At 31.3% G+C, this 26393-nt stretch overlaps 1 protein-coding gene across 10 annotated transcripts in view; it reads right to left on the bottom strand.

The window, feature by feature from the left end:
* Positions 1–22372, bottom strand: part of LOC124369289 (phosphatidylinositol 4-phosphate 5-kinase type-1 alpha-like) — a 157865-nt gene extending 135493 nt beyond the window's left edge. For 9 of the 10 annotated variants that reach the window (XM_046827212.1, XM_046827211.1, XM_046827213.1 and 6 more), the window contains exons 1-4: positions 22066–22372; positions 9679–9710; positions 6213–6335; positions 1424–1672 (exon numbers count right to left, since the gene is read on the bottom strand). In XM_046827212.1, coding sequence (XP_046683168.1) covers positions 1424–1672; positions 6213–6335; positions 9679–9710; positions 22066–22171 — 510 coding nt within the window. In that variant the 5' untranslated portion in view covers positions 22172–22372. Of the gene's footprint in view, positions 1–1423; positions 1673–6212; positions 6336–9678; positions 9711–11469; positions 11627–22065 lie in introns of those variants that run through there. The other variant, XM_046827215.1, reaches the window with a different exon arrangement.
* Between the last annotated feature and the right edge of the window lie 4021 nt (positions 22373–26393).

Here is a 26393-nt window from a genome sequence, read left to right as displayed (position 1 = left end):
TAAATTTTATATCTATAGTATCAACGCTTTGTCATTTTGAGAAATAGTACTAGTCTAAATATTACATAACTGTAAATAAAGAGCATGGCATAATAGTGTGAAGGTTGGTGTGTGTTGTAGCCCTAATCCTAATTACGAAAAGTCTAATGTTATTTTGAATAATGTTAACATTTAACTAGTAGGTGTTAGTATTATTTTTGGTAATTAATTTGTTTCTATGTATTATTCTAAGTATGCTGGGGCTGGTGAACATGGTAATAGCCAGGATATTTTCTGGCTAAATAATAACTTATTTGTTACAGTGAGGTAGGCTTAAACCTGTATTACACAATAAAATTATCCAGAGCTGTGTTTTCTTTAAATATAATTGTATTATATTTAAAACTCTCATTCTCCATAATATAAAATATAATTTCATTGTTTTAATAATTTTGTTCTACATTTGTATTTTTTATCTATAATACTCAATGAGCTGTCCGCACTGGCTAGATAGACATAGATGATGTATGATCAAATGATTGCTCTTTTGATTGGTCAGATCTCTAGTTCATAATGACATCACATGAGCAGTCGGACAGCATTGCATCATTGCCACGGCCGGCATTCCAAAATGTGAATCAAGAAGTGGTGGATCTCAATTTCGTTGCTCATTTTGGGCAGATGACTTGTCCGTTTCCCTTTTCTCTTTTTGAATATTATGCGATTTTAACTAATGCAAGATGTGGAAAACTAACACTAATTTTCCCTTGGTTTACTTTTTTAGAGTTTGTTTTTCGGAACCCTGAATAGATGTGTGGATTCGTGTGTAATTAGATATTCCAACCCTTTGATGATGGAGGACTCTGAGAGTGAAATGTGCTATACCATACTCTACTCTCAACTGTAAATGTGCCTATAAACAGTGTGTCAACCCTGTGACAGTCCTTTGGGGGGATGAGACATCTCAGCCGTACTGTGCTGTGCGTGTGTCAGGTGAAGACGACTTTTTTGAGTGGCATCATTCCTTAATTCAACCCTTTTCTCTCTATGTATACTTCCCCTTTTTAACCAATTTTGTTCTTAACTTTCTAAAAGATGCAATAACAAAGATTAAGCTTTAATGTTAAGACAAGAGGTAACAACTGTATATATAATTTTAAAATATAATTCTATACTCATTAGCAATAAAAAATCATGTAACGAGTTCACCAAAGTTTCTACATTGAAGAGCAAAAACCAATAGACAAAAAATCATTTGGTATGAATTGTCATTAATGGTTTGGTATATTTTACACTCCAATGATTTAACTTAATTATTCAGACATTTTGTAGATCTCATTCAAACAAAACAAAAGAGATAAGAAAACGTACAGGACATCAATAATAAACATAAATGTCAACCTTACAGGCACTATAACACAATAATGCACTAAAGATCACTCACTAAGAAATCGTCAGGCTGGATACCAAAGAGATCTCGAAAATAGCGGAACGCAATTGGCGCATAGGTCTTGAATACGAACTCGGAGTAGTGGTGTGCGGGTGTAAGGTTGGTGCCATCGGCTGCAAATGTCGTCGTCTCCACGGTCATGAAGTCCTGCATGAGTAGGTCACGCTCAGGCTTCGATGCCAGTCCACCCACAGCATGCTGGATCCCCAGTTGTATTGACCCCATGATTTGAGAGGTTTGGATCTGAAACCAGAAGATTTCTTGTGTTTTTCAAATCCATAAATAAATACTCAAATATTATATCTTCCATGCATTAAAAATTAAGTCAAATACAAAGTTATTTCAAACTTTACAAACAGAATTTTTTAATTTATTTTCAGATATTTGTACGTAGGGTTTATGCTCAAAATTTACATCATAATTAAATCAGCTGAACAAGGTCTAAAGATAAGGTCAACTCACTTGGTGAGGTTTTGTTACTTATGTCCAATTCAAGTAACTAAAGTGCCTGGAGTGCAGTTTTCATTGTTGAGCTTAATTAATACCTAATTGTCTTAGAAAAGTCAGTGATATGATAGAGGGGTTGGTTTTACGTGTTAAGGGCCAGTGACAAAGCTTTGGCATCATCACTTCTAAGATTGTACCAGCTTGTCCCTTATTCCCTTAGGACTAATATGCCTCTAAATTTTCTTTAATAATGACACTTTGGTATGTGTGGCACACTTTATTTGGTTTATTTTCACAAAAATAAACTAGACAGTTTACAGTTATACATGTTTTAAGGTTGGGTTACTTTATTTATTTCAGAGGCAATATCCCTGAAAATTATTACTTATCTATTTCCAAGGATGTAAAGAAATTTAAAGTGGAAATTTGGGCAATTTTGTAATTGGGCGCATGAAAAATTGTGAAAAGAAGAATGATTCTTTACAGTATGTAGGCCTACATGAGTTATGACTTAAGGGAATTACATGTTTTTAATTATTAACAATTTCAGGAAATGGCATTCTTTTAATGTAATTTAATTAATGAAAATAATGAAAAAAAACTTAAGGAAACAATTTTTTTATATAAATATAAAACACATCACTTTCTTCAGTCATATTTTATGCGCATGCTGTAAACATATACTTTCAGCTGTTTTCTGTGATTTTGGTAACAAGATACACTGAAATACTTCTTTAAATGTCTACAGTTCCTTAGAGCAAGATAAAAAATATTTCTGCTTTTCTTGTCTTTAGAAACGCGTAACCCTGAAACCGGCAGCAACATTTCTCTCGCTGTACACCACTTTATGTTTACTTATTATCATATGTATAGTATAAAATAAGTATATCCTATTAAATATCTTTGTACAAGTATTTTTAAAGAAACACTTTAAACAAACTTAAAAGATACTTTAAAAAAAAGTTAGTTAAAACTATATGATCTTCACCAAATTTACGAATAGTAATCTAAAATAACAAAATAATAAAAAGACACAGCATTTATTTTGAGTTAATTTTTGTAAATATAAGGATTAAAATTTTGCTTACAAACTGTATATAAAAACAAGAAAAACTACACAGATTTTAAAAATTACAAGTTTGCATAAAAGTTAAAATACTCTGATTGATGGAATAACAATAACTGAATGAGCCGGCTAACAAAGTGCCTAAACATTACGCAAAACAATATAAACCAAACACGACAGTTACGAAACATTAGATATGTACTAATGGAACATTAAATTGATCAGAGCGTTTATTATCTACATAAATTGAACAATTCTTTTCTAATTAGTACTAAAATCAATAAACACTTTTTTAAATAAAGCCTGAAATCGGGCACTGCTATCTTGACTGCAAATAAAACAGCCAATATCAGACATTTGCCAGCTCTTGGGTTAGAGATGTGCTTTTAATTTTTTTTATTTAAAAAAAGATTAAGGTAAGTGAACAGTGATGCATCACCTTTAAAAATGTAAAGTAACATGTGTTTGATCCACAAAAATTTGAGCAACTAGTCATTCAATAATGGCTTTCAGCACACCAAATGCAGTTCAGTTTTTAATTAAATTTTTTTAACACCACCCTATATACTTATTAGTTTGGGTAAACATTCATTTTTACTATATGTAAATTTAGAACTCCCAAGGACCTTCTTCACAGTTACAGATAATTGACAATACAATCATGTTATAAACCATTAAGGTCAACAACAATATTACTCTACACTTGGCACAGATTGTTAGCCTATTGACATAGCCCGTTTGTCAGTATAAATTTATTAATTTCACTGTTATTCTCTATGGAGTGTTAATTTTCTTGTAACATATCTTATAACTTATGATGAACTTCATTTACTACTACTGTAAAAATTTTTACTTAAAGACAAAATTATGAAAGAAAACAGAGTGTAAATTTTAAAATTGAATTTAATCTAATATAAAATACATAGAACGCATAATTTTCCTCTAAAAGGAAAATTATATTTATCAGACAACAACCAAGAGGACTAACTGTTTAAAATATTATTTTATGTTCAGTTACAAAACTTGGGTATAACGCCTTACCAAAATGCAACTCATTTATAAAATTGCCAAGATGTTCAGATTTACTTAGTTTCAGTAGCAGATTAACCTTCTCTCACATTTAAGAGAATTGAAAACAGAACAATTTAGCAGGAAGTAATGAATTACCATAACAACAACTGCGGCTGGTAGGCTTCACTTTACTTTTCTGCCTAGAGACACACTTTACATTTTTGTTAGCTACTTCGATTTTTAGAATTATAAGTAATTAAAACAATACAGAAAAAAAGAGACAAATTTGTTTTTTTTTTTATGAATTCTTTGGTGTATTTCACCATAAAACTTATTAAGTTGAAAAACACGTTTAAAGTTATAATTTAGACGCTTAAATAATATACAATATTTTAAAACACTATCTAAAATTTAAATGTTAAGTTTATGTCACTGTCACTGCATATGAGTGTTGCTTCATGTGGCCTTGTTGTTGAGTAAATCTGCATAGTGATTTATGCAACGGTAAAACACAATTTGTTAAGTGCTTTTGTTACTCAGTTTACAAAGGCTGCCATAAAACTATTCCTGAAATAATTCTGTAATTGCTTGGCTAATTTGCTGTTTGAGTGGTTTATGGTAGCTCCTTTATAAGCATTTGAATGTTTAACTCAAGTTTAATTTTGTGAGCTAAACATGTTGTTTACATCAAAATCTCTTATCACTGAGCTTTCATTGCTCAAGTCATACCAAAAGATTCATGAAGAATAACAGAAAGTAAAGAACTCAAGGTATTACATCACCGAGATAAACCACTGGTAAACTTGTGTTCTCTGTAAAAACAACTAATTTTGATACAATTTGCCTACCTAAGACAAAATTATATATATATATAAAATACAAGAACATAATTTATTAACAATAACAACAAAATACCAGGTGCAAGTTATAATAATTTACGAAGTGTGTAATAAACACAATTTAACTAAATAAGATGTACTTATTTATTTATAAATTCCAAGGCTTTGATCTTGCGAAAGAATATACTTTCTTATTTGGTAAATCCTTACTATTTTAAACATCTTATTTTAAATTCAATATTTTTCTTTACCAATAAACACTTGTTAATAAATTATAAATATAAAAGAATATAAATAAGTAATTGTTTACATTCATACTGTGTAGGTAGCAAAATTGATGTGGTTATTCTAATAAAAGAAGATAAAGTTTTGTAAGTTTTTAGTACCACCAGAAATCTAGTATATTACACTACTTTTTAATATTCATGTGTTTCCAAAATTCAAGAAAGAAACTTTATAAACATAAATGTTATAAATTCACAAATTTAACATCTATAACAGAGTTCAAAAGACAGTATTCACTGAAATGTAAACTGAGAGTCACTACTATTATCAGTATAAAATAACCTGACGTTCTAGGTAATTAACTTACAGCAATTTATGAGATCATTCAAATAGATTGTTTACAACTAGTCTTATTGTTCTCATCTGTTATAAATCATGCTGTTTCAGCTTTAAAAATGCATCATTAATATATTCATTTCACAGTAATTAAATCTAAATGTTAAGCTTTTCAGCAAATTCTTCCTTTTGATAATGTTTGTTTTAAATATTCTTAAAGTTGTATAATACGTTACACGTTTTCTTTCATTTTAACAACTCATACATACTGAGGTGAAAATTCTGGCCAATAAACCAGACAAACCAGGTAAGAAAGAAGTACTTTATACATAAAATGTTAAAGGAACAGCTTTTGTAGGTTAAATCGTCCAGATTAATGAAGTTAACTACTAGAAGTAAGCTAAGTTGACAATAACAATATGTTCAATTTTCAATGCATATTTCAAGCCTTCGCATTGAGTGAGTTCATGTCAGTTACATCACGGTTTTCCACAAAATATCACGATTGATTATGAAAAGGTGCAAAAACACTCATGTTTAGTGTATCTTACAACTAATATGTGGGCTTTCATGATACTTTTAAATGTTTTTACAATTTTGAATGTGATACAAATTTTTACTAAAGGTACCATGGTTTTCTTACAAATTTTCACAGTTAGACTTTAAAATGTTCAAAAGCGTTTCTGAGCGAGCACCTAATACTCCACATACAGAGCATCTAATTGAGCACCTAGTAGTTGTGTTAGTGTTAAGACAAATATATGAATAGAATTCTAAGTAAATCCATTTCAAGTTTTTGAGATAAGTCATGTACAATAGATACACTGCCCTAATCAAAACTGTTCTAACTTCAGCTTACCTTTTTATATGTGACTTCACCCCCTGTCCCAACACGTCGATGGCCGAGTTTCTTCTCTCTTTCAGACTTGTGCCTGGCAATAGCAGCTGCTGATCCTCCATTTTCTTTAGATGACATTGGACCCTGCAACAGAAGTCATTGAAGAATGAATATATGTCTGTGTATTTACTACAATCGGCTATTAAATATACTGCCTCACTCAGGTTGAGATATAAGAGACTCAATGCAGACAGACCGCCCAGCCAGCCAACTCCTTGTTATACCAGTCAACTCCTTGCTTAACCAACTAACACATTGTATATAAACTCATGCAAGAGTTTTCATATTTAATGCATAATTTTGCCTGAGTTTTAGCTTTGTACTTTTTATTGCTGTGTATGGTGTTGTACATGAGTGGTTTAGAAAGCCAAAGATGTTGACTGACACCCAAAAAAATTGCCCAATGGCTTCAGCTTTGACATTTCTTGAATTGATCCTCGAATTTGATATTCGGCCATCTTTCAAATTTTGATGCGATTCATGCACAACACCATCACTCATGTTTTCTCCGTAAACATGGTACAATCTCCTATTCAGCTGCACTAGTCCCCTCTGCTTGCAGGAAAAAAATAACATTCTCAAATTTACATTTGGTGGCAGAATCAATAGTAGCAGCCATGCTTATGTGACTGCAGCTCAGCACAAACTCACTACTTGAACTCGACAGTGACAAATACTGTAGCGGGGAAGATGCGTGATCGACTACTGTGCACAAAGCGGACCTACCACGTGCCTGGTCCTCATAACGTGAGATCAGAGATTGAAAAAAATGACCGTCATATATAATTTATTGTACAGTCTCACTAATTTGAATATAATAATGTACATAGTTAAAATGTTAATAACAGTAATATGATGACATCACAAGACACTGTGAGAATTTAGTAGCAGAGGAAGATACAACCGGAAGAATATCTGGAGAATTTTTATTTCCTAGTGGCTTATATGCTAGTACGAATGAGTATAGTAGGCTTCAGACATCAGGGGATGACCCCTATTGGAGATAGCTAACACACTTGGACTCCTCATCCTGAAATAACAAGACATGGGAAGCTACCAAAGGGTGGGATTTGTGATTCCATTCTGTTATGTCACTCCAGTCTTAGAAAATCTTACTACAAGAATCAGTGGCCTGAAATTGTTCAATGTTGAGATCTGCACAAATAATATAAACAAGAGTTTATATAAAGAAAATGCATCAAAGTAAAGCTACACACAATGCAAGGATGTTCAAATGGCTCTTGGGGCAAATTAACTGGACAAATAAACAATATCACCATGCTGCTGATTTCAACATCTTGAAGAAGCAACAATGCGGAAAACAGTGATGCCCTCTCCCCAGCCTATCCACTTAGGATGGATTCACTGCCCCAGGTGGATGGAGAGAACATTCCATTGTTCACTCTGGATGAGCTAAATAGTACTATATTCTACTGAAGGCCATTAAAAGTATTGAAGGTTGTCTGCTGAAGTCAACTGCAATTCCCCCTCAACAAGTACAAAAATGTCTGTCTTAAAGGCTGCAGCCCTTCACACAAGAAGATAGCTAAACTTACGCTCCTGAACAAAAGAAAAGGCCCATTTAAGGAACTGGCTTTGTATCAACATATATACACTGCTGAACATGGCTGATTTATTGATGGAAAATCTAATAAAGTCACAGCTCCAAGAACCCATTCGAGCTGCTGGAGACCTCTCTGAAATCCAATATGGTTTTATGGGGATGGAGGCATTCTCATCTCTTATTCCCATAGCTAAAGTTGTGGAGACAGTGAGATGCACACAGCTTTCCATGCAGCAAATCTGCTTGTATTGCTGGGTACATTGAATGTAAAAATCATGTTCAACTTGACAAAGTGGAGTGGTAGTTTTATCTTATTACATTCTCGTAATATTACCTAATGGGCCATCAGTTGCTTTACTGGAACAAACAGGGAAACTAATTTGGACCCAAATCTTCAGAATATCATGTTGGTAGGCGTACTGAAGGGCATTAAAAGTATTGAAGATTGTTTGTAGAAGTCAACTGCGATTCCTCATCAACAAGTTCAATAGCTTTCTTTGTCGTCAGTGACCTTAGGGGTTAGTCCAATGGAGGATGTTTGGCAAAACATTTTAACGTATGCACAGTCCAAGATGTACATTATTTTAAACGAACCATATTATATGTGAAGAGTCAATATCTACCTTAAAATCTATTTCTTAACTCCAGTACTCATTTACTTAAAACCACCTAGAACAGGACCTACATTGTAAATGTTTCAAAATTTAAACCAGCATAATTTTTTAAAGAGTAAACTTTTTTCAGGTGAGATTTGTGGCACTGTACTCTACTAATATAGACCTTTAATTTTATATACTACTTGACCTATGCTATTATTTAAGATTTCCTTCTGACTCCTTACAGGCCATCTCCCTGATATGACAAAAAAAAAATGGTGGTTACTTGAAAAAGTAGATTTATAGGTACAGTAATAATGTACTAAGGTTTATTGCTTTACATTTAATCGTTCGGGAATTATCAAGTCTGTATGGGATTTTTTTACACCCTGTATATAATTATATAGATAAAATACAACTTCTTGAGAAAATAAAAATAAAATGTAGCAGCAAATCCAAAATTAGTTTGTAAAAGATTAATAGTTAATTAATAGAAATAAGTTATTTAAATAATCATAGACATTCATTAATGATCACAGTTTCCATTTTCTTGTTACTAGTTTAGTTTTACTTACATAAAAAACATAATAAACTTAAAATTAATGATGGCTACAAAATGTGTCTACATGGCCAGAAAAGCCTGTGGGTGTACTCAAGTTACTAACGTGGAAATTTTGGACAGATGTTTTTTACGATGCATTACATGAATATTACAGTAAAATTAAAATTTTTGTTCTAACATAATTTTTCTCATTCAACGATAACAGTTTCATTCACAAGTCTGGAGGAGAAGGCATATTTAGTTTTATACATAAAACTACCGCCACACAGCTAATTTTAAAATGTTTTGAGACAATAATTTTCGTTTTTACTCACAGTAACAAAATAAACTTATTTTGATTGGGTGCTTTTGAGGCCCTCTGAAAGGAAGATTTACCAAACACATGTAATGCACAGAAAAAAAAATCTTAAATTTAACATTGAATTTAACATAAGCTCCTGAAAGGGCAGGAGAGCAGTTGTTCAATGTATTATGGTTCCAGAAATACTGTAAAACAATTCTTTACATTTTTTTAAAAACAAATTCATAATATTACACTAAGCATGTACCAGATTATATTCACCATTGACTCCAGCCACTTTTCACCCAAAATTACCCTGTCACATGAGGTAAGTTTAGATATACTGAAATGTTATAATCTATAAGATTATATATTACAAACATTCATTATTTAAACTATATTATAGTATACATATAGCTACTCACATCTGCTTTTTCTTTACTACTTCCTTCACCACCTGCAACATAAAAAATGTACCAATTAGTTATAAAAAGTGGTAATAATGACTGGCCAAGTCAAAGCTCTCTTCCTTAAAATGAATCAAACTTAATGTGAATTAACTAGAAACACTTAATTGAAGACAGATTTCAAAATGAAGCATTGTTTTTGTTCAGCATATTTTACTTCCTTTCATTTTAGTCTAATGTTGTCACAATACTTTCAAAGATTACAAATAAGCAAGTTCACACAGAGTTCAACTTTTGTTGAGATTTTTTGACAAAACAATTTTAGTCAACTTTCCTATTGAAACTTATGTTTGAAAATTTTACTTCAAAAACTTATTATTCACTTTTACTCAAGAAAATGTATTTATGCTTATCAGAATAAAAAAGGTTGATTTTATCCAATAAGAAATTCAATAGTAAGTACTCTGTTTATTAAATTAAATTACTCAACCACATGTGAATTTAAGTAATCTTTAACCCTCCAAGTGCTGGTTAGAACTGCCTTAAGTGCTGGGCATTTTTCAGTATGTTTGCAAGCGTTTAGAAAGTTTTTTTTTTATATACTGTTACCTTAATGTAAATACTACATATTATATATCATTATTTTCAGGAAAGATCACAGAATATGATAATAATACTTATATGACTTACCTTTACATGGTAAAATATTGCTGAATGTAAATCTTGACAAAAAAAAAAAAAAAAGTTTTTATTTTTTCACTTTGAGCTTAGATATCATTTCACCAAAGTTATGAAAATAAAAATCCAAGATATACAAGTTGTAGGTAATTTAATAATGAACCCAAAAGTATATACATCTTATGGGTTTACATATTGACAGAATTCACTCAGAGCAAAAAACGATAAATTGTAACACGTAAAAAATCAGTGATATTTGAAACATTGTGTACTACATTGTAACACCTTTCACATTCCTTATTGCACTAGACCTACTTAATTCACTCATTTTTACAATAAAACACAATATAAAACAGTAATAGTCAACTACAACACCAAAGGTATGATGCAAACAACGACGGAACAGCAATAAACAGAACGACCGAACCGTATGACTTGGAAATAAACATACGCTTAGAAACAGCTGTCGTATAGCGCCGGTCTTTGAGCAAAGACGTGCTCCATAGAGTATAACGAGTTCCGCATTTCTTCTAGTTTAATACTATATAAAATAGTTCGTGATATTCCGTAATATATAGCCACTAGCGTGGTTTAAAGAGATCGCGTTTCTGACATCGCGCTCCGCGAGGTCAGCACTGGAAACAGGTACGCTAACATCGCGCTACGCGATGTCAGCACCTGGAGGGTTAAAAGAAAAGTAGCACAATCACACATTTGACTGGAATACATAGTAAGTGGTGAGACAGTCATGTGGTCTGAAATCTCCCTAACACCATTAACAATATTAAATAATTTTAAATCACTAGTAACTAATAGGCTAATTTCCAGCAATATTGCTCAAGTGTGTGAGAGACTTCCCAGTCACTGGAAGAACAGTCATGTGACCAAGCAGTAAACCAACTGTACCCATGTAAGAAAAGCTTTAAGGGGTGGGGATGATTATAAAGCTCACAATCACAATACCGTAACTCTTTATACAGCTTTTGTTCATAACAGGCTCATATTTGATATAACATAGATATAAATTGTAATATATTGTTCTAATCTAAAATAAACAACAAACATTTTACCTGACAGAAAATTTCAAATCAATTAACCATCTCTTAATAAAAGTAATAATTTGCTACTTACCAAAAAAAATATGCATCCAGTTCTGCAAAGACTTTCTTTCATTATTCACTCTCATTTTTTTCTGGATCAAATACGATTACTAAATACAATTCATAAATTATGCTATTAATAATCAAACACAAAATTATTGTCCAGCCATAAAACTTGAAAATATTTTATTTTACATTTCTGTGATAAAATTAAATACTATACTCATGACAATTGTCCCTAGGTCTAGCACAATTACTACACACCAAAAATTTAACTCATGTAAACTGTATTAAAAATTGATTTTATTTTTGTATATGAACTTCAGAGTAGGTTATTCTGTAGTTGACATACCGATAATTTATATAAATTAATAATAAATTAAATATTAAAAATCATAGTGTACATACAAATTGTAATCATGTATTTGTTTTCAACTGCATTCAAAGATTTATTAGTGTCTTTCCAAACTACAACTTCTCCCTATTTTATGATCTAAACCATTATTCCTGTGTTTTCTAAAGTTATTGAAGTTTTAGTATATGACCAGCTAAGGAATTTCCTGGAAACTAATTCTTTGTATGACAGTATGGTTATAGAAAGGGTAAACCGTTGAAGCAATAGAGCAAATCGTAAGTGATGTTCTCACAGCTTTTGAAAATAAAACCTTTGCTTGGGCCACTCTGTGTGATCTCTGTGTCACATACTCTTATCATGAAATTAAAATATTACAGTGTGTAAGGTATTCCACTTTCATTTCTCAGATCATACCTTAGTGACCGTACACAAAACGTATGTGTTAATGAGGTATGGTTAAAGAAACAGAAGTTAGTGGGTATCCCGCAGGGCTCTGTCTTGGACCCTCTGTTGTTTTTTATATCAATTAACGATTTGCCTTATTCACTAAATACATTAACAACTTTATATACAGAGGACACCACTTTTTTACATATCAGTCAAAATATAAATTAACTAAAAGAAATCGGTCATAAAACAGTGACTGATGCTTCACAGTGGTATATATCGAATGAATTTTTATTAAATAAAGAAAAAAAACTCAAAATATACTGTTTAGATTAAAAACAGTGAATTTGATTATATAAAGTATAGTAAAGTTAAGTTTTTAGGGGTTTCCCTAAGTAATAAATTGAATTTGGATACACATGTAAATTATATAACTTCAAAATTGTTAAGAACAACTTTATTATTAAAACATCTTACGTTTTTTGTTCCTAAAAACTATATAAGAACTGCTTATTTCTCCTACTTCCAGTCCATTCTAAGGTATGGTCTATGGGCTAATTTCAGTAGGATAAATGAAACTTTAACTTGTCCAAAGAAAGCTGTAAGAATTATTTCAGGGTCCAGTCTCTTAGACAACTGTAGACACCATTTCGTAGCTCATACGATACCTACAGTAATCAATTTGTATATTTTTGATTTGGTAGTATACATTATGAAAAATACAGGCAAATTAGACTTCAGATCCAATATTCATAATTATAATACCCAGAATCAAAATAATCTAGTAATTGAATTTAACCGTCTTAGTAAAACCGTCAACAGTCACAAAGTAATTTTATTAAGTTTTCAATAAATTAATGCCATTGGTTGATAAATATCCTGACTTAATTTTCAGAAAGAAGTATTTATAGGAGGTTACTGGTTAATCCTTTTCACAGACTTCAAGAGTTTTTTGTAGTTGGTCAAATTGCTTTTTGAGAATTATTTACGCTTTAATATTATTAGTCCCAACTCTTTACTACTTGCTTTCTCCTTGTTACTTCAAATTAGTCTATAGCCTCTAGTTGTTATTTATTTATTGTTTTGTTAGTTAATTTTTAAATATTCGATTAATTGTTGAGTTTTAGTTTTGTTGCCATCGTTTAAATGTTTTAATTGTAATTTAATTGAAGTAATTTATTTCAACTAATTGATAGCATTGTTTTAACAACTCCTTTTACAACATTATAAAAATTTTTATCATTTATAATTTTTAACATTATAAAAAAGTATGTATTTTAAATGTAATAGTTTATCTGTTATTTATAGTTATAAGTTGTGCTGCAATACTAACGTTAAGTCTTTTTTTAGTCTTATAACAATAAATTGATTGATTGATCACTACCAACTACCCAAGTAATTAGTTTTAGTGTCACTGAAAATGGCCTCCACAGTGAGGCTGATTTTAATTGTGTTGACAATGTTTTGATGCGGTTTGAACTAGAAAATTTAGAAGATGGTCATGACACCAACCACAAGCTTCACCTTGTCCACACTTGCAGAATGTATGGAGATTGTATGCAGACAGTTCCCAGAATCAGAGACTAGTGTATGAGAAACGATGTATCACAAAGTGTAATGTTCTTTGTTTTGTATCTATTAAGTCAGCCAGTTAAAAAAAAATGTTTTTCTCTTTTAGGACAAGAAGCTTAGAAAATTGTACCTAGTCCTATAAGGACCTTTACACTGCTTCCGGAGTGACAGTATATTTTGGGTAAGGTAAGAAGTAGGAGCCGTCTTCTGTCGAGATTCATGAGGAAAAGTTTAGGGCACTAATCTCAAGTCATGTCTCCTAGAAAAAAGGAGGAGCCAATTCTGAACCAGCCTCTCCAGTCAAGGCAGACAGGGGGTAGTACACCCTTATGTCTAGGCTGGCAAGAACCATTGACTCATAGGGAACAAACCCCACTAACTCCAACAGTCATCTCCAGCAGTAGACTATACCTATCAAATTACCCTTGCGCCCCAGAATCTCGACATTTGCGGTTAGTGATGTGCCGCTCCTGGACATCCTTAAGGTTACCCAGATTTAAGTGACACATCGGTTTTTGCTGTACCCACTGTGGGTTCAACTGGAATATATAAACCAGCCAGAAGTGAACCTTTCTTTCTTGGGACAGCCAGTTTTAGTTGAGATGGTGACTGATTATAAACACCATCCCAATAATGGATGTTGTTATAATTCTAAACCATTGCTTAATTTACAAAGAAAGAGGCTTTAGAGAACCCACAAGTTTCTTGGGGAATGTTCATACTTGGCTGAAACTTACTAACTTATCTAACCTCAGATAAGAACGTGGTGCAGGTTACACAAACTTTACCAGAATGACTCACAGAGATTTTGAGATTTTAATGAGCATTGTTGGACCAAAGATAGCTAATAAATTTACAGACTACAGAGCTCCCATTTTAGCATTTGACTTGCTTTAACTTTGAGGTACTTAAGAAACGGCCATTCTTAACTAGTTTGCAATACTCCTTTACAATAGCCAAACCATCACGGTCATTTACATTGTACATAAAATTGCTCAAAATTGAAATATTGAGTTGGATACAAATCAAAACTTGTATCCAAACTGTTTGCAAACAGTCTCCATACAGTATGCCGTATGTGAATTGTTTACGAACTGTACAGAAGCAATCTTAAAACACTTCCACATAAAAACAACATACCCTTGATTTATCTCACATACAGCCTGCATACAATATCTCCATATACAAATTTATAAGTGTGTACAAAGCTTATAGGTAAGATATCCAATTAAAGAAATAAGATAATCAACCAAATCATTTGCCTATGCCCTTATACTGTAGCATATCCTCCACGAACAGGCATTTAATGATTACTACTTCAGGTATGGTATTTTCATGTTTCCAAATATTCCTAGGCTAACCTGAAGTATTATAATAAATGGTTTCTGACTAGAATTTTACATCATCCATCTAAAGTAAATATATTCTATTCTTATAGCAAAAATTAACTGCTTTTCAAGCATCATATTTTATTTTATTACAATTCCCTACTGAAGACAAATCACAATCAATTTTCAAATAATCTCAAAACTCAATATTTGGTGTTATATTTTTGGAATATTTGCTTTATTATATCTGGTTCTACATGTTTTACACGCAATATAGTTATAACTAACTATAGGTTTTTCAAATTCACTGCCACGAACTTTTTTACTATTTTGTTTATTAGATCTTGATGTATATGATGTAGTTTGTGTAGTAGGCCTACATATAATTTAATATTCATCTTTATTTAGATATTTGGTCAATTTTTGTAGTAATAATGACCAAACTTTCAATTGTAAACTCAAAAAGGCTTACGTTAAAATCTAAGCGTAGGTATAATATAACTTTTTAAATTAGGTCACAAATGTATTTTTCATTTATATCTGAGTAGTTCTTACAGCAGTGTTAAATACGGCCTACACAATAATATGGCACAATGTAAACACCAGACCTAGGCTCAATATCATACAGTAAACATTGATATTTTAATCTATCTAACCACAAGAATTATCCTTGTTTGATAAGATGTAGAACTATGTGGTTGATAAATGTTTCCACAGGTCTTTAAACTCAACAAATTTACACAAGAACACTTTTATTAAATATAACACCAACACTTAAAAAATTGCTGAATCAATAAATCAGAAACACAGCTAACTTACTGGCTGAACAAGAATGAACACTAACTTTTAAAACAATGTAAAAACATTACACCCTGCAAGCTTCCTGTAGTATGACTCAAATACGATCACTGAAAGATTACAGTGAGATAAGATAACTGATTACACACATCATCAAATGATAGAGCTGGTTGAAGAGACTATTAACGACTCTTTAATGCATTTTCTAGGTTAAATTAGCCAAGCAATGTGACTGTCTAATTGATTCTGTATGTTAAAAGAATCATTTAATGCTATTGAAATTTTGAGTACCATAGTTCACAAGAAACATATTTTTGCAATGGAAACTTTTTGTGTTCAAATATATAGGTAATAACAAAAGTAACAAGTTAGACATAGGTAGCTTATAAAATGAAGTTATAAAAGAAGTTTGCCAAAAATTATAACTTTACTTTATATTACATTTATATTCATTTTATACATAAGAAACTATGAAAATGTAATTACTAGCAGATATAATAATTTTGTACAATTCCAAAAATATAAAAATCCTAAAAATAAGTACTAGAATTAAAAGAACTAAAATATTTAATTGATTTATAATAACACTGAAAAATATAACTTTGTTTTCATACAACTTTACTCTTTAAAAAAAGCTTTGATTATTAAAAGTCACTGACAAGTGTGATTAGGTAAACACAAAGGATACACATTTGAGTGCACCTTTTACAAATACAAATTGTTCTTGCTTAATCCTCCTTGATGGGTTCTAACAACACAGTATATAAACAATTTATCTGCATATCATACTATTATATCTGCAATACAACCTACCCTAACCCTTTCACGAGTATATCTAATGATACAAAATAGTATTGACATTCATGAACTTCGTTTTCAAATTCACATCAAAATAGAAACGACATTCCTGAATAGCTATGACGTTGCGCTAGTGCTAGTCTTCCTACCGTGGAAGAAAACAACCAGCTGATCCGTATCTACAACATCTGATCACTGTTTTCCACGTAAATATTGTCAGCTGCGTCCTAGCTACAGTGCATGCCTAGAGCCTTTTCCCTTGACTGTTTACCTCGTAAATCACTGTCAACAGAAATAGGCACTAAATACACTTGTCACATTCTGCTACTGTGCTGTAAACATTCACTTAGTATTGTTTTGTCTTGTTAGTGTAGTTTTTTTTCTAACTAATTTCACCTGTTGTGATGTGAGACGGATCCTGAACGTAACTTACGTAGTGAAATAAGAAGAGGTCTATATGAGTTGAGTTAAAAGTATCAACTCACAGACAACAATGATGAAGTTTTAGGCTCCGACGAGGAGGATGTGTTTGGTGATAGTGGCGATGAACAAGACAATGTAACATATTCTCCTTAAGAAGATAAAACCGCAAAAGATCTGCTCCCAACTTCCGTAGTTAACTTGTGGAGATTCAAGAGCCTGCACTACTTAATGGCCCTGATATTTGCCCAATTTGTAAATGGTAACATGGTGACTGTTTCATTTTGTAATGTGATGATTGAAACTCTGGTTTTTAAGTTGACTTCAAGAATAGAACAGAATATGCATAGAAATATATTTTTTTATAAACTGCTTGATTATGATTTAGTTTCATACATTGCTTTTGAGACTAATAAGTATGCTCAACAGCAAATAAAAAAGAGATAGAACTAAAATTATCCTAAAAACTCAGATGCTGGACCGATACAAATCCTGATGAGTTGTATTGGTTTTTTTGCAATCTAATTTCTAATGCCTTACTGTAAGAAAAATGCACTGAAACTTTATTGGAGTACAGATCCACTACAGAACACACCTATATTCCGATAGCTGTTAAGTCAGGATAGATTTCTATTGTTGCTACGAGTATTACACCTTGATGACAACTCACTTAACACTTTCACTGCCGACAACGTAATTTGACGTCGCGCAAGGAGTTCTATAGACTGCCGACAACGTCATTTGACGGCGCCGACTTTTACAGTAATAAAAAACTCATTTAAACGACTATGAAATTCGGCATTGATAGTCATTCGCTAATTCGATGTTTTTGTTTCTTACTCTATGTATTATAATCTATGAAATGTTGTTGGCAGTCATCTGTAACATCGGAAAAAAAGTGGTTTGTTTACCGCTTCGCGTCGGGCGTCGGCTATTTGTTGTCGTTCTGCTACCGTAGTTCGTCGTCTGCGTCGTTATTGTTTTGCTTGCTATTACGTTTGTTTATGATTGTTTTGTGAGTAAATACAATGAATCGTAACAGTATTGAAGACAATCAAGTTCTAGAAGAGTTACTCAGATGTTCAAGTGACAGTGAAAGTGATGATTTATTCCAAGATGACACAGATAATGATCCCGATTTTACTACTGATGGACTTCTTGGAGATGCAAGTAAGTTTGTTGACATTGTATTTTTACTCAAATAACAAATATAAGCAAATTAGTAATAAAAACATTTATTCTTGTGTTTTGTAAATAATTGGTTTATTACAGAATTTTACAGTTTATTGTTTATTTTATTTTATTTATTTTTTATTTTTTATTTTTTTATTATTCAAGACTTTCCACACTAAAAAAAATATTTCAGCATAAGTAAATTTTAATTGTAAACATGTGTAGCTATAGTGTTAGTAATGACAATTCTAAATACAGAAAAAAATAATAAAAAAATATATTATGCTACAGACTAGTACATGGTGATGTTTTTTTTGGTCAACTTTTTATTTTTTACAAAAAACGTTATGTTTTTAAGTTTTCAACCAAGACTTTCTGTTTGAAAATATTTATGCATGAGCATCTGTGTAGAAAGAGGAAGAACTTAGCTTTAAAAAAATGTAAGTCCTATGGTTTTCTTATAATTAGTTAAAAAATTATATATATTTAAAAATCGTTAAAAATGGGCGGCAGTGTAAGAAAGTTGTCAAAATTAGGAGGCGGCAGTGAAAGTGTTAAAGATGAAGGAGATAATTTGTACAAAATCTGTACTGTTATCGAAATTCTACTGAAGCATTTTCTTCCTCTTACGCTGTGGAAAGGTTGTCTGGCATTAAAACAATACATTCCATCCAAACTCCAAAAAATGTACGGAGACTCAGCAAAGCTTATAAGAACACTGATGAAGCCCTATTCAGAACATAACAATGTGTTGTATGTAGATAACTGAAACAGCAGTCCCGCTTTAGCCTATGCAAGTGACTACCTGAAAATGAAACAGCAGTTTGTGGAAGGAACTGCCAGACAAAACCGTAAAGAATAAGGAACCGTCTTTCATGCTTGCCTAAAAAAAATGGATAGATGAGATTGTGAGATATGGAGCAAAAAACACATGCTTTATGAGAAATGGTGTGACCAACGTAATGTCACAATGCTTACTACTATCCACAAGCATGAGATGGTTGCTGTGACCAAGCTAAGAAAGACTGCTGACAAACCAAGGTATGTCATACAATATAATAAGGACATGGGAAACCTCAATCATTCCAACATGATGCTTTCTTTAAATTACACTATAAGAAAGACAAAAAAAATGTCAAGTGGTACCAGAAATGATTTTTCCACTTGATAGAAATTGTTGTTTTGAATGTGTATAACATGTTTGTAATGTTTGCTGAATGTGCAAAACAAACAAAAAGACCTGGTTTTCTACATTCAGATTGATTCTTACTCGACATATGTTCAAGACACATCACACTCCACGAGAAGGCAGACTGTTGCTGGCTGCTACCAGAGACAAACACCCGCTCCATTAAGACCACCATTAAGACACTTTCCTCACGCTCTGCCAACACACAAAGGTGAGATGCAAAAATCTCAGAGTAGATGCTATGTCTGTTCCCATTCCTCAACCAGAGAAAGACAAGGAACGATACAACTTTCCAGCATGTTCCGCTATATCCATGCTTTGAAGAATTAAACAAAATTTACTCCTGTAAGAACAAAATTTTTCTTTTTCATAAGAAGTCAATGTTTTGTTTTTTTAATAATAAAAAGAAATGTTAGATTAAATTTCATGAGAAAATAAAAAAAATAAAATCTCACTATTTTGGGTGTGTTTGGATTCAAAATCCTTACTCTTTGAACAAATTAAGTAATGACGTTCCAGAACATCAATCCCCCAAGGAGTTATTCCAAAAGAATGTTGTAACATACCAATAACCATAAACAAATTACACAAACCTTTTAATGTTCATTAATTTAAACTTTAGTCAACATTTAAAAAGTGTTTGTTACAACACTATAAATTTATCTAACAACATATTTTTGCTAAAGCCTTCTTTTAATGTCAGGTTTTATTTACACAAATTTATTGCAAATCAAATGAAACTAACACTAACATTTTATCTTTAGAGTTAGCATAATAATGGCTTTTTTTATCATGTACACAACAAAAAAGCAGATTCCACTGTTGTGATATTGGGTACACACATGTTAAAGAGCTGGTGCCAAACAATATAATTAACAGAAAATACAGCAATATCTAACACAGCTTCCTCCATTGACACACAGTAAAATGGTTATAACCAATGTTGTATAAATTATATGCAACACATATTTCTGACAATAAATATTAATTTTGTGGCCAAATTTTAAGTTAAAAATATCTAAACACTGCAAAATTACATTTATACAACACAAAGAATAAGTTATATAGGTAAGCTAGTTTTAGACGATTCACTATTTGCAACGTTTTATATAGACACATAAATAGGCTAAATTTAATTGAAATTCTTTTAACCACCAACCAAGATGTATAAGTAATAATGATACATATCAAATTTTGTATAACTTGTTTTTTTAATGCCCTTAAATACTTATGTTGGTGTATGGTTTTATATAGCTTTATAAGATACTAACTCAAAAGATGGAGGTCATCAGTGCCTAGGTTGTAAATATGATTTATATAAAATTCAATAGTTATTTTATCACATTATGATGTAAATAAATCTTTTCAGTAAAAAATATAGATAAGATATCATTGACGGATTTGATTCATAATTAATTGTTTTCTAACAATGGGATTTAGAATAAAAGATATATATACACGTTGTTTTATTACTGACTAGTTTCAGTACTGAGCCCGACAATTTAAAAAAAAGGGCACTCTGCCTGAAAACCCCTTAAAATTTAAAGCTAGTAAAATTTGAAAACAGCCAACATATGCACCTAGTCTGAAAAAATAATACTTACTGTATTAAGCTTTTATGTTGAAATAACTTGGCCTATCTTCAAAAGTACATATAAAATAACGTAAAACATTTTCTCAGATTAGTATATTTTATTGTAAGTTCCTGAAATGTATTTCTGGATCATATTTTTTTTATAAATAGTACATTAGTTTCCAAGAGAGAGACATTCAAATAAACTGTACCACGGATAAACCAGTAATACATGTCAGAAAACGTCTAGCAAATAGTGATATGAGATTATCTAAAGTTGTTCTTCATATAAGTTAAAATGAAAATTCTCTTAAAACTTGAGGAAGTTTAAAAAGATAGTAACACAAATCACAACACATAACTTAGCTATGGTAGGAAAGGTTGATTCAATTTCAATGTTGAGTTTAGCTCCAGATTACAGGAGTCAAGTCTGAGACAGTGTCAGATACCAGACACTGCAATAAAGAAAGGAAAATGAACTGGAGCTAAACTCAACGTTCAACAAACCAACAACTAGAACGAATGATTTATAAATATTATAGACCATCATTATTTTATAAAATATAAAAGACAATACACATTATCAATAAACATTGATTTTCAATAGTTTCCACTTCAATATCATGCTAAATACTTTGAAAATCGATTTTTAACAGTATTAAAGTCAATGGAAATGCATTTAATAGCCTATGTCAAACCTATATGGGTCTTTAAAATTACAAAAATAATAGCAAATTTCATAAATAAAACATTATCCAGTTGCTGTCAAAGTAGAAAACTGCTTATCACTGACAGCAATGATACCGCTGAAACTAACGTGGTAGAGTCTGTGAAATCGTAGAATGCCATATATCTAATCTAAAAGTTTACATTTTAAATTGAAAAGAGTTTTATTCATAAAACATAATATACATAGCCTACTTTTTATAAATTAGGCCTAGCTTATATACTTCAAACTGTCTACAAAACCATTCTGATGTCTAAGAAGTTAAAATAGAACTTAAAGCTGAAATTTATCAAACTTAAGTATTTACCATCTTTAGAAGAAGAATCTTCCTTCAAATCTGGGGTATTTCCTTCAAATCTCAATTTTCCAAGTGTGTCGGCTACCTGTATTCCATCGATATCCCCCGAGGCCATTTTGAAACATAAACTTCAAATTATTCTTAAAAACTATTTTGGAGGAACAACTAGTTAATTTGAACATTTTAGAGATTCTAAATGCATTCTTATATGTTTACTAATTAATTGAAAGTCTAAAGTTGAATATCTTATAAAACCCATTTCACAAAAATAAAGCTAACAGAATTACAACTGGGAACTGTCATCGCTTCATAATACACTGCCTTATAGAGACAAAATGAAGGTGCTTGCTAATCAGATTTTATACAATCCTACTTACTTACTGTATATAGTAATAATTATATTCATTGGCAAAACGCATAATACAGCCATGATAATGCTCAAGACCTTTCTATTATGAATCTTTAATTACGAATATGCTAAGATGACACTCTATCCAAAAAGTAATATTATTTTAGAACAAAGATAATATTAATATATTGCATAATTCCCTTCATTTTAAGCAGTATCACTCAAGAAACAAGAATAATGATTTTTGAAATAGCTCTAAAATGTCCATTACTAGTGTGACTATATACTTAAATAGACAGATATAACAAATTAGTATATTTCTCAGTACATTTGTAAAGCAATTGCCTTCTTAGGAAAGGTGAAATAATTTAAACGCGATGGAAGAGAAAGACTCGATAATCAGTAATGACATTGACCAAATATTGTTACATTCGAATAGGGTTATGCAAATTGTTTTACATAAAATTAGGACTAATGAGTTTAAGTGCAGTTGCACACTGCAGTTGCCTAATTTTATGTTGTTAAAATGTGATTTGGAACTTGCTTTCAAAAAACGTCCCATTTGTATAAAACTTATTACCGTCTTAGTATTTCTTAAAGCCGTCCATAAACTTTATGATTAAAATTGCACACAAGTGTATCCAGATAATTGTTCACATTACCTAGAATGTCACTCAATTAACCTTTAATGGTTCGCCGGTAATTTCCAATATATGACGCAATATATTTCGTGTTGTTGAAGTTTTACGTCTACCATGATTCTAGTACGTCACCAGGGCTGCAATCAACTTTGGCAAGCTTTTGAAAAGATATTAGGCAAGCCCGGTCATGTCCCGCCACTGCATCCTATAGACGTGTGGCTGACATAGCCCGGACCCTGGTAAAATTTTCCAAAAAAAAACCGATCTGAGAACGGGTCTGTATGTCATACTATTTAAATATGGGGCTCCTGTGTGGTTGAACAGAGTGCATGAACGAGAGGTTGACATAAAGCTTACTAGAATAATGAGGATAAAAGGTAGAACCCTGATAACCGCTCTCTTTCCATGCTCCCAGTGGTGTGTGATATAACTCCACATTAATATAGGCACTAGAAGAATCACTACTCAGAGCATATTAACATCTTATCTATTCCACATCTTCCCATTATGCAATGTTTCCCGCATCACAAAAGTTAACTAAAGTCAAGATCCCTCCCTTGTACTTAAAGCAGCTTCCCAGTTGAGTTAAAGTGATTTTGTGTCCGAAATCAGCTGGAAGAAGTCTTAGGAAATCTTTAACGGTAGTAATATTTATTTAATTTTGGACCCAACAGACGGAGTCGATGGGGTGAACCTTACTCAGAAAGAATCGATTTCCTACGTAGATGAGCAAATATAACTTGTGGAAATATAAAGGGGAATGTTTGAACACCCGACATGTGATTATGGTTGTGCGATTAAAATTTTTGAACACATTGTTAATTATTGCCCTTTACATATTAATTCTGGCAGTTTGGCTGGTTTGCATAAGTTTTATGAAGCAGGTCTTGAATGGCTATAGGTTTGAGACTTAAGATTTGTAAGGGAGATCAAACGTTTTAATTTTAATACACGATCCAAGTACTTTTTGTACTGAAATAGTTTTAGTATTAGTAATATCTCTATTCTGTAGTGGTTTATTGACAAGAATTGTAATTGGCATAGATAAGTCACAAGATATATGCACATATTCCTCACCATTGTTCTTATAATCTTTTTCTGTATATGAATAAGATGTGTATGAGCTTAATGCCCTCATAGAATAATTGCATGTAAATTAAGGGACTGAAGAGTCTAAAATGGGCAGTTCTCAAACAGTTGTCGTCTACGGATGACTTTACCTTTCAAAATGGAACGTCATTCTTGATCATTTTTACACACATTATGTATGTGGTATATCAAGTTTAACTTACAGTCATATTAGAGACCTAAAAATTTTACGAAATGTTATCAGTAACTTTAAATCCTGCAGCAGGTCTATATCCTGCCTGTAACCTTGACACGTTTTTAAGGTACCTTCAACCTTATACTGCACCGACGATCCTCCTTATTAAATATGGCCCTAGCACAGGCCAATGTCACAAAAATATGTATATAATAAGGCTAAAAAGTTTATTGGTCTTCCATTTCCTTTAAGGGAAAAACTTGAATTAGGCCTAATATTGTGCTTGAGATTATTTTTGTTGTAATGTAATTTATAACTATTAAACCAGTTCATTTTTCTGTAATTAGTGTAGTGTTTCATTAATTTATCAATGTATTATCTGCTTCAAAAAGAGCATGCATCATCTTCAGCTCTTTTGAAACTAATGTAAAATCCACCTTTATAGATTGAAAAATTTACATTTTCAAAGAATCCTATGCCGAAATGTGCTAAATCGGCAACCGTTTCAAACTGTCCAAATTTATAAGTTGATTCAAAACTATTTGAAAATACATCGTTTTTGGAATAAGATATAGTTCCTTTAATTAATTGTACTTAATTGACCACAATTTTCTATTTCTTTTATCAATGTAAGAAATAACCGAATTCTACAGTTACCGAATTATGTTTAGTGTTGCTGGTTATGTATTTTTTTTATTAAGGTGTTTGTTTTCTTAATTAAATTTTAGAAAATAAAAATAGTACGAAATTATCAATTAATCTGACATCATTTCCAAGATCTGCTTGACCATCTTGTTTTGTTAAAGTTCCACAATTATAAAACTGGAAGTTAGACGAGCAAAAATTATCTCCAAAACCAGTATTAAATATCAGTTCTTTTATTTGGCTCATACAAATGTTGTTTACTAATTGGATAGAAAAATTTAAACTCTGCCCTTTCAGTATAATGTGCATACTTTCTGTAGTCCGCCATTGATTAAGAAAAAATTTAAATTTTTTAATACATTTTAATTGTAGTTGTTTTAAGAGATTATAGCATTTTTTAATACAAGTTATTTTTTATAGCTCACGAATCGTTATAATTAATAATCTACTTCATCATAGTCAGGATTCTTTTCGATTTTGCAATTTGAGCAGCATATTTCAATAAAATTTGCATAAGATAATATCCTCTATCTATAATATTATTACAACCAACTTAATATTTAAACTCTTCCAAAAATACTGGACTCAAGTGTTGATAAAGGCAAATTACAGACATATGTTCTTTCAATTGGTAATGGTTATTTTCTTTAATGAATTTTGAGGAAAAATGTTGATATTTTGCAATGTTATACCGATTTAACTTATTAATGTACAATCTCCTCATATCTTCAGATAATTCATATTTTTCAGAAATATCATCCCAATGTTTCTTTTTTAAATTTCTTTCATGTAGCATTAAAAATAGATCGAAAGCACTGTAATGTCTAGCCATCTCTATTTATTAGGAAAAATTTCAAGTTTTTAAAAACTGGCTCTTTTTAGTGTTACATTCAGCACATTTTCCAGAAATTCTCTTAACTCAGTTAATGTTTAAATAATATTTTATATAATTTGTTGCAGTTTTTTTCTTTACACCTCACACAATATATGAGCACCATTTATAAAAGAAAATTTTAAAATTAATCATCATAACCATCTGATCCATTAAATCTGTTATCAATATTTTCAAAAGTGTTATCGACATTTTCCTTAAATTTATTGGAATTATCCTTTAATTTGTCTATTCAAGTCATTAGTTTTCCAATACTTCTTTCGTTGTGTTGAATACAATCATCAAAATCATGTTTACATGTATTCACAATTTATGAAAAATGTCCATTAATTTCTGATACTTCTTGCTTGTGTACTTTTTCAAGGTTTAAAATTTCAACTCAAGTATTTGAATATTTCTTTTAGAATCGTCAATAATTCTATTCATTTTTTTCCATACGTGTATTATGCTATTCATTAAACATGTTACCTTTATGTTCTATACCTGTTCTAACATCTGAACTAAATGTATTATACTTTTCTTCAAAATGTTGTTAATCTTCCACTA

The sequence above is a fragment of the Homalodisca vitripennis genome, chromosome X (assembly GCF_021130785.1).
Source record: "Homalodisca vitripennis isolate AUS2020 chromosome X, UT_GWSS_2.1, whole genome shotgun sequence".
NCBI classification, from domain to species: Eukaryota; Metazoa; Arthropoda; class Insecta; order Hemiptera; family Cicadellidae; genus Homalodisca; species Homalodisca vitripennis.
The sequence above is the reverse complement of the archived record's forward strand: the minus strand, read 5'-3'. Positions and strand labels throughout refer to the sequence as shown.